This window comes from Entamoeba dispar, genomic scaffold (genome assembly GCF_000209125.1).
Source record: "Entamoeba dispar SAW760 scf_1105229460503 genomic scaffold, whole genome shotgun sequence".
Lineage (NCBI taxonomy): Eukaryota > Evosea > Mastigamoebida > Endamoebidae > Entamoeba > Entamoeba dispar.
The window spans coordinates 1,638-10,147 of record NW_001854225.1 but is presented as its reverse complement, the minus strand read 5'-3'; the positions used below and the strand labels follow the sequence as shown (position 1 = coordinate 10,147).

The 8,510-nt window shown below is 24.8% G+C and overlaps 7 protein-coding genes across 7 annotated transcripts in view, besides 11 other annotated features; 4 read left to right on the top strand and 3 right to left on the bottom strand.

The window, feature by feature from the left end:
- The first annotated feature begins 23 nt into the window (after positions 1–23).
- Positions 24–51: a sequence feature (AT_rich).
- Positions 52–99: 48 nt separating this feature from the next.
- EDI_047430 (tyrosine protein kinase, putative) lies at positions 100–1,470 on the top strand (the record flags this gene model as incomplete). The annotated part of the gene is made up of 1 exon (XM_001737274.1): positions 100–1,470. One exon carries the CDS (start codon positions 100–102, stop codon positions 1,468–1,470), a length of 1,371 nt encoding a protein of 456 aa, XP_001737326.1.
- A 49-nt stretch (positions 1,471–1,519) lies between these two features.
- EDI_047420 (coiled-coil domain-containing protein, putative) lies at positions 1,520–2,251 on the bottom strand (the record flags this gene model as incomplete). Its single annotated transcript, XM_001737273.1, has 1 exon — positions 1,520–2,251. One exon carries the CDS (start codon positions 2,249–2,251, stop codon positions 1,520–1,522), a length of 732 nt encoding a protein of 243 aa, XP_001737325.1.
- Positions 1,601–1,710: a sequence feature (AT_rich).
- Positions 1,839–1,874: a microsatellite.
- Positions 2,223–2,338: a microsatellite.
- Positions 2,339–2,584: 246 nt separating this feature from the next.
- Positions 2,585–3,170: a repeat region.
- Positions 3,171–3,231: 61 nt separating this feature from the next.
- Positions 3,232–3,593, bottom strand: EDI_047410 (uncharacterized protein; the record flags this gene model as incomplete). Its single annotated transcript, XM_001737272.1, has 2 exons — positions 3,232–3,462; positions 3,507–3,593. 2 exons carry the CDS (start codon positions 3,591–3,593, stop codon positions 3,232–3,234), a joined length of 318 nt encoding a protein of 105 aa, XP_001737324.1.
- Positions 3,594–3,760: 167 nt separating this feature from the next.
- Positions 3,761–3,798: a sequence feature (AT_rich).
- A 125-nt stretch (positions 3,799–3,923) lies between these two features.
- EDI_047400 (eukaryotic translation initiation factor 4E, putative) lies at positions 3,924–4,536 on the top strand (the record flags this gene model as incomplete). The annotated part of the gene is made up of 2 exons (XM_001737271.1): positions 3,924–4,241; positions 4,318–4,536. The coding sequence occupies 2 exons, from the start codon at positions 3,924–3,926 to the stop codon at positions 4,534–4,536; spliced, it is 537 nt and encodes a 178-aa protein (XP_001737323.1).
- Positions 4,537–4,582: 46 nt separating this feature from the next.
- Positions 4,583–4,646: a microsatellite.
- A 3-nt stretch (positions 4,647–4,649) lies between these two features.
- On the top strand, positions 4,650–5,837 carry EDI_047390 (uncharacterized protein; the record flags this gene model as incomplete). Its single annotated transcript, XM_001737270.1, has 1 exon — positions 4,650–5,837. One exon carries the CDS (start codon positions 4,650–4,652, stop codon positions 5,835–5,837), a length of 1,188 nt encoding a protein of 395 aa, XP_001737322.1.
- A 70-nt stretch (positions 5,838–5,907) lies between these two features.
- Positions 5,908–5,959: a sequence feature (AT_rich).
- A 277-nt stretch (positions 5,960–6,236) lies between these two features.
- Positions 6,237–6,360: a microsatellite.
- A 97-nt stretch (positions 6,361–6,457) lies between these two features.
- Positions 6,458–7,276, top strand: EDI_047380 (uncharacterized protein; the record flags this gene model as incomplete). The annotated part of the gene is made up of 1 exon (XM_001737269.1): positions 6,458–7,276. One exon carries the CDS (start codon positions 6,458–6,460, stop codon positions 7,274–7,276), a length of 819 nt encoding a protein of 272 aa, XP_001737321.1.
- A 238-nt stretch (positions 7,277–7,514) lies between these two features.
- Positions 7,515–7,544: a sequence feature (AT_rich).
- Positions 7,545–7,654: 110 nt separating this feature from the next.
- Positions 7,655–7,758: a sequence feature (AT_rich).
- A 104-nt stretch (positions 7,759–7,862) lies between these two features.
- EDI_047270 (uncharacterized protein) overlaps positions 7,863–8,510 on the bottom strand; it is a gene marked incomplete at both ends in the record, with an annotated part of 861 nt that continues 213 nt past the window's right edge. Inside the window, 2 exons of the mRNA XM_001737268.1 lie at positions 7,863–8,300; positions 8,357–8,502. Of these exons, the coding sequence (XP_001737320.1) occupies positions 7,863–8,300; positions 8,357–8,502 (584 nt within the window). The remainder of the gene's footprint in view (positions 8,301–8,356; positions 8,503–8,510) is intronic.

Genomic DNA, 8,510 nt, shown 5'->3' with positions numbered 1-8,510 from the left:
AATGAATATGTATTACAAAATGGATTAAATTGTATTTATTATAAATTAATTGACAATTGTATTGAGTCAATAAATTCTAAGTGTTCAAAATGTAAAGGAATGAATAAACCAGATTCAAATGGAGAGACATGTATTAGTTCTTTAAATTATGGTTTAATTATTGGAATTCCATTAATATGTATATTAATGATTATTATTATTTCAGGTTTGTTAGTTTATTATTTCATACACCTTCATTTTATTCATTATTTTAATAAGAAACAAGGTGTTATTCCACAACCAATATCAACATTTTCTGTTGAATTTTATGATAACCAATATCATAAAGATATTCATTGTAATTATAATACCATTACAAGTGATAGTGAATTAGAAGTTGGTAGTACAAGTTCAATTAATATTATTGTTGGTAATTTTAATAGATATAAAACTTATGAAATTCATCTTGCTACTCCAATAGATGACATAAAATGTTCTTTTAGCCATAAACCTGAATGTGCCGATATCCCTCCAAGGAAAGCAGTTGTATTTACAGTATTAATAAAACCATTAGTATGTTGTTGTATTACACAAACACTTGGAATTGTTGTTAAAAGAAAACATTCAGATATAGTAATTCCAATTAAGCTTCATTTATTTACTCAGTTGGATTGTTCATTAGATCCAGATGAAATTATTGAACAAAAACAAATTGGAGAAGGAACATTTGGTTCAGTATTTAAAGGGATGTTTAGAGGTCATATGGTAGCAATTAAAAGATTAAAAATTTCAACAACCGATGAAAGTATTTCAGAATTTAATAAAGAAGTTGAATTATTAGATAAATTTAGATGTCCACAAATAGTCTATTTCTATGGAGCAGTTTTTAATCCAAAAAGACTAACCATTGTAATGGAATTTGCACCATATAAAAGTTTAAAAAGTATGATAGATAATGAACCAATTGAAAAATTTTCATTTGCATTAAGAGCAAAGATTCTTTGTGATTGTGCAAAAGGATTAATGTATCTTCATAATAATCATATCATTCATCGAGATGTAAAAAGTGATAATATTTTATTATTTGATTTAACTCTTGAGGCTCCAGTTAGAGCTAAATTAACTGATTTTGGATCATCAAGAAGTATTACATTAGCACAAAGTAATATGACATTTACAAAAGGAATTGGAACCCCCATTTATATGGCACCAGACCTTTTAAACAATAAAAGATATGATGAAAAAATTGATGTATTTTCATTTGCTGTTGTAATGTATGAAAGTTATATTTGGGGAGATGTTTATCCTGAAAAAGAATTTCCATATATCTGGAATATTGCATCATTCATTGCAAATGGAAAAAGAAGACCAAAAATATTAACAATGAAAGAATGGTTTTGGGAATTAATTAATTTAGGATGGAACCAAAATCCTAAAGAAAGAATAACGATGGAACAAATAGTACTAGAATTTGAAAGTCATGGATATTAACAATAAAGAATTTATAATATTTACCTTTTCTTCTATTATTCTTTTTTTGTTATAAAAAACTTAATTTCTTTTTCTTTTCCGATTTTTTAATAAATTCTTTTTTATCCTCTTCTTCTTTAAAAGAAGATTCATTTAAATATTTTTTTAATTTCCAATCATTTAATTCATTTTCAATTTCATTAATTTGAATATCTTCTTTAGAATTATTATTTTGATTTTTAATACTTTTTTTTATTTTAAGTAATTCATCTACAGTAATTTTTTCATTTCTTTTTTGAGTTAATTTCATATCTTCTAATAATTCTAACTGATGTAATTCATTAATAGTATCTTTACTTTGATTTTCTAATTTTTTAATAATGTCATCATCTTCTTCTTCTTTTCTTTTTTCTTTTTCTTCTTCTAAATGTTTTAATTCTTCTTTTCTTGGTTCAGCATTTTTTGTAACATTTCTTTCACAAATATAATCAGAATTTTTTGGATCTGTTTTAATTGTAAAGAGTGTTTTACATCTTGTACATTTAAAATATAGTCGATATATCTTTATTCCACAATATGTCTCTCCTTCAACTGTTTCTTTTTTTGAATTAAATTTTTTTCCTTTGTACATATATTCTCCACATGCTTGACATCTTACTGACATTGGCAACATCATACGAACATCAAGTAATTTAGGCCCTTTTCCTTTTCTTTGTTTTCTTAATTTTTCATTAAATTTTTCAAGTTCTTCAGGATCAAAATCAGGTGAATAATATTTTGATTGTCCTTTTCTATCACTCATTCTTTCTTTTAATTTTTTTTAGTTTTCCTTTTATTAATTTATTTTTTTCTGATTAATGATCTCTTTTTACTTCATTTTTATTTTAATGAATTTAAACAAAAATGAATTTGACAACTATCTTAAAAACAAAAATTATACAGGTGCTATGAAAATGTTGAAAGACCGTCAACGACTAATTGACACTTACCAAAGTGATGAAATCCTTTTTCAAAGAAAAAAACAAAACGTCGCATTTATGTCTGCTTTTAAAACTGTTCAAAACTCTGAAGAAGTAACTGAGTCTGACCACCTCTAATCTATTTCTTTTTTTGTTTTTTTTGTTAATTATTAATTGGTTCGAAAGTAGTACATCAAAGACACCATACAATTCCCTAAAATATTACCATCCTTCAAATCCCCCAGTTATGGACTGGTTATGATATTGTATTTAGTTGAAAAACGTCTTACTCAATCTGCAAGAATAGCAGTGTTTATTAATTACAATGATGTGATATCATTGACAATAAACGAATGGTTATTTATAAAGATGTTATTATTACTTGTTATGATACAAGTATAATTGATGATATAAGATTAATAAAGAAAAAGGGTGTGGTGGTTGATACTAAAAAGGATATTGGCCCATAGTAATACAGTGGTAATTATATACTCTCCTTAAAATAACAAAATAAAGAAGAAATTTAATACTCATTAAAATCAATAGAAATTAAATAATGAATATTTAAGTAATAGATGTTTAAAATATTCTATTCAACAATAAATAAATGAGAAAATGAAATTCTCATAGTTCAACAACTAAAATCAAAGAATAACTATAAATGATGAATAAACACTTTTAAAAGAAATGGATTAATTAATCTCCACTGAACAATGAACAATAGAAAATATTTATATTAACACTTAATTATCTATTCTTTATGTTTTTTGTTAATTATTAATCTGTGTTCATTAAACCTAATTCATTTGAAAGTAAATATTAATTAATCAACACTTTCTAGATCAACTAATATTTGATCACGTAATTTTGCAACGTCATCAGGAAATAATCCAACTTCTTCTGTCATTATTGAACTATTACATCTCTGAAGAATAGAAGTAAATTTCTGTGTTTTTTGTTGGAGCTCATTAATTAAAGAGTTTATTTGAATATCTTTCTTCAAATATGCTTCTTTCATTTTAATGAGTTGTTGTTGAAGAAATGTTCTATATGTCTATATCTAAGTTTATACTTTTTTTATAATTAATACTATCAAACCAAATATTCTGTCTTACATAATTTTAAAACTTCACCTATACTTTCAGTATTTAATGTTTTTAATAATAGTATTGACTCTTCAAGCATCTCAGAATAATATTTTTCTTTATTACCATTTCTATTAATTTTATTAACTCTCTTTTGAGTGGTTATGATTGGCGAATCGATTGAACAAACTCAATAAATTGACTAATTAAATTTATAAAACCAACAACATCAAGAGCTGTTTCTTCCATTAAATTTTTGTTTTCTTCTTTTTTAATTTAAAGTAATATATGATTTTTTATTTTTTCTCATCATTTCTTTTCTTTATAATTTCCTTAAATATAATCAATAAAAAACCCTAAATTAGGGTTAAAAAAGAAATTCAACAGAAAAAGAAAAAAGGAAATATAGAAGTTTATAAAATACAACCCTATGGCTATAACACATCCATTGTCTAATCCATGGATTTTTTGGTTTGAGTCAGGAAAAAGTTCAGATAGATCAACTAGTATTACAACCTTTGGAGAACAAATACAAACCATTTGCACAATAGAAAATTTCTGGGGATTTTATGAGGATTTTCCAAATATCACTTCAGTATTAAAAGGAAGTGATTCACATTTTTTCCGAGATAAAATCAGACCATGTCAAAGTGATGATGAAAATAAAAATGGTGGTAGACTTGTTTTTTCGTTTGATCTTAAAACACAAGAACAAACAGAATTAGTTGAACAAATTTGGTGTAAATTAGTTTGTTATTTCCAGGTGGTTTTTAATTTATTGGTTGATAAGATAATAATAGAGTGTAAATGTTTTAATGATTTAGTTGTGTTATTGTATTGGTGAAATTTTTAGTCAACACCAATTTGTTAATGGTGTTTCATTTTCTATGAGAAGTCAAGCGAGAATTACTATTTGGATAAAAACCAATGAATACATAACATTAACCAATTTTGCAAATGATTTTAGAAATGACTTTGCAGTAACAAATAAGAGCAAGTTCTATGATCATCAAAAGCCATTAGCAATACCGATAGAAGTTTGATATTGAATTTGTGTTATATATTATGATATATTTTATTTTCTTTTTTAAAAAAGCTAGAAAGGAGAAAAAAGGGTGAAAAAAAAAGAAAAAAGAAGAACTAGAAAAAGAGATATATGAGCAGCGATACAGAGACTGAAGTTGTAGAAAATATAAGTGACAGTGTCACTGAAGAAGAAAAACCAGAACACATAGAAGAACCAGTAACAAAAAGGACTACTCGTCGTCAAGCAAATCATGAAAATCAACGACAAGAATTTGAAGTAGAAATTAAAAAAGAGAATAAAGAAAGAAAGCCAAAGAAGAAAACAACACGAAAAAATTTAGTTTCAGTAGAGTCAGAAGAAGAAGAAGAGATATCAAAACCCTCACCAAGAAAACCACGTCAAACAAAAGACAAAAGCAAAATTACTCATCAAAAAAAAATTAACGAAAAAAAAGAGATAGATGAAAGTGAAGATGTTGTTGATATTAAAAAATTATCAAAAAGATTAAAAGAAGAACCAAATAATAACAAACCTTTACCCCCTCCACCTGTTATTTCTGAATCTATTGTACAATCAATTAATGAACAACCAATTATTAAACAAGAAGTCACTGAAATAACTACTCATTCTCTTCCACAACCATATCAGTCTAGTCTTTCTATTCCTTCTCAAAATACTTTAAGTTCTACTATAATGAATCTTACAAATTCTAAACAATCAACTAGTGTTTCACAACAAAATTATATCCAAAACACACAAAATAATCCACAAAATAATTATATGACAAACCAACCATTTGATGGAAATACATCTTATATTCAACCAATAAATCAAACATTGCAACCAATAACAAATAATGGAATGGTTTTAAATCAACCAATTCAAATCCAACAACATCAATCAGTAATTATTCCTGAAAATTCTAATATTGAATTAAAAAGAAGTCAAGAACATCAAAGCTCAGGAGTATCTTATAAATTCGAAAGATTATATGGATATGCAGAAGGAGATACTGCATATGATCCATTAATTGGATTATACGCAAATAGAAAGAAAGAACAACGAATAAGAGAACAACATCCACCACCTGAATATATAACCTTAAAAAGTGTTGTATCAAAATTTGTTGTTAATTGTTTACAACCATTTTATGATAATGGTAAGATTCAAGATAGAGATAGGTTCAAATCTATTGCAAAGAACTTTACTACACAATTTACAAATGAATTATATGAAACAAATCAACCACTTTCATTAAAAGCACAACGGTATTTTAATTCTGTTATTTGTGATAAATTTGAACCACATTATTATTAATGGTCTTCTTATTACATTTAATTGATTGTGTTTCTTTCTTTGTTATTTTTTTTCTTTCATTTGATTTATCAAATAATTTATAGTAAAATATTAATTTCTTATTAATAAAAAATAGTAAAAAAGGGTTGATAGTTTTAAAGAAAACTTAAAATAATTAATAAAAGGTCAATAGCAATGGGAAGCTACTCAATTTATAATGCCCATCCTAGAAATTATGGAAATGGATCAAGAACTTGCAGAAAATGTGGAGCTCGTAAGGGTCTTATTAGAAAATATGGACTTGATTTATGTAGAAGATGCTTTAGAGAAAAAGCAGTTGAAATTGGATTCCAAAAACTTGATTAAATCAGATTTGACCTTTTAGTAAAATTGTTTATGGGTTTTTTATTTTTTTAGAAATACTTTTATTATTATTTTATTTTCTATTTGTTTTTAAAAATATTTTTTTAATCTTCTTTGTTGGATTTATTTATTATTCTCTCTATTTCATTCTTTCTTTATTTCTTTTTTAAACTTTTTTCTTGAAATAATTCTAACTACCTTTTTCTATTAATTTGAGGTAATTTTAAATGATTTGAAAAAAAACAAAACTCAAAGAACTCAGCTTTTTTCAGTTCATAATGAGTAATTGGGATTTCAACCAAAAACTCAAAGATAATTATGCTCAAGCGAAACGAATATCAACATCGTATGAAGGAGAACAAGAATCACTTTGCATGGCATTACTAATGCGACACGGAGTTAATTTTGTTTTACTTAAACCAAGGAAAATTAAACAAAAAAATTCAAAGAGTTTAGCAGCCTTGTTTATAACAATAGATGAAATTCATATTGGCCAACAACGATTTAAATTTTCTGAATTAATTCATAACGAAATTAATGAAGCTGAAAAGACCATTACCAGTATTACTGATTCTCGTAAAACAAAATATCGAAAAAGAAATCTTGTCTCAGCAACAAATAACTTCTTATATGAAATGCTTAAAAGCATTGGTTATAATGCATCACTCAAGAGTACTAGAGCGACACACTATGTTATTAAAATGAAAAGAATAAAGTCAATTTCTGGTTTTGGTGTTGATTATCAAACTTGGAAGGATATAAGTTTAATTGGTCAACGAATTAATCAAAAATTTAGAAATGAGTTTGAAGATTTAAATACTAAACGTGAAATGCCTGTTTTATTTCATTTTCAGCAAATAAGTTCTTTAATGTTTCCTGATATATCTGGTAAAATTTTAGATCCTTTACTTATTGATTTTATCTTCCAACATCGAGATAATAATAAGAAAACTATTACAAGTTCAATTAATAATGAAGTAAACGATATCCCTTTAACTAAGATAGAAAAAGAAAAAGAAATTGTTTATAGAATTGTTGATTGTGCTTTTGGTAGGTTCTTTTCAAAAATATCAACACTTTCAAGTAATAGCAAATAATTTATTATTTCAAAAATTGATTGCACCACCCACCTTCCACTGTTGAAATAATTTTGTTAGTTTCTATGATTGATTTATTGTTTTTCTTATGTTTAACAATAAAAAACTTAATAAAAGAAAACTAGTAATATTAATTTCTTGTGAATATATTCTTATATTTTCTGTTATTATTTTTTTTTCTTTATCTATTAAGATTATCTTTGTTATAACATTAACACTTAGTCTCATTAAATCTTTCATATTTAAAAAAAATAATTGTTTTATTATAGTGATTGTGATTTTTTTTTTTTCGGTTAATATTATATCTTTGTTATTTACAAACAAAAGAATTTTTATATTGATAAGTAAGTTAATAAATTGGGTTAGTTTAAACTTAACATATTTTTTATTAAATAATTGTATGATTTAGTTATTTCAAATAGAACAAAATCTTATTTTAATTTTCAGTAAATTTATTAATAAAAGTATTTAATAGTTAATTAGCTTTTCTAGAATGAGCAAAAGAATAAAGAGAGTATGTCAGTTAGTTCTAATTAATTACTATGAATAAACAAATTAAAGTTATAAAAAAACTAAAAATATTGAATTATTGTAAAAGACGTACAGATAAAATAGATGTTGTATTTTTAATTGGTCTGTTATCTAATTTACATGCGTTTAATGCATCATTAAGACTTTTATATTGAATTCTACATTTTCCATTAATTATTTTGACATCATTCATTATCATTCCAATTTTTTTAAATAGTCCAATTACAATATCTATTCGTGCATTAACTGGAATGTGATCAACTTCAACCCAAAAACCATCAATATGTTTTGGTATTTCTTTTATATGCATTGAGGTTATTAATTCTTCAAGAGAGTTTAATAATTGTAAAGTTGTTTCAGTATTTTGAAGTTGAGACTTTTTAATATTTTGTTTTATTTCTAATTTTACTGAATTAAATACTTGCAATGCAACGCTATCAATTTCATTTTTTTCTCTAATTATTTTATTGAGACATTTAATAATAATACTTATCTTTAACGTTAATTCTTTTATTTACTATGGTATTTATTATTAAAGAATTAACAAACTCTTTTATCTCCGTCATAATTAAGTGATCTAGATAAACATAAAATTAGTCTTAGTAATAATCCAATGTCAAATTTTAAATGAAGTATTTGTTCTTCATGACCTTCAAAAATACCAGTAACTCTTTTTTCTGAACCTGTATGAACTGCTTGAATA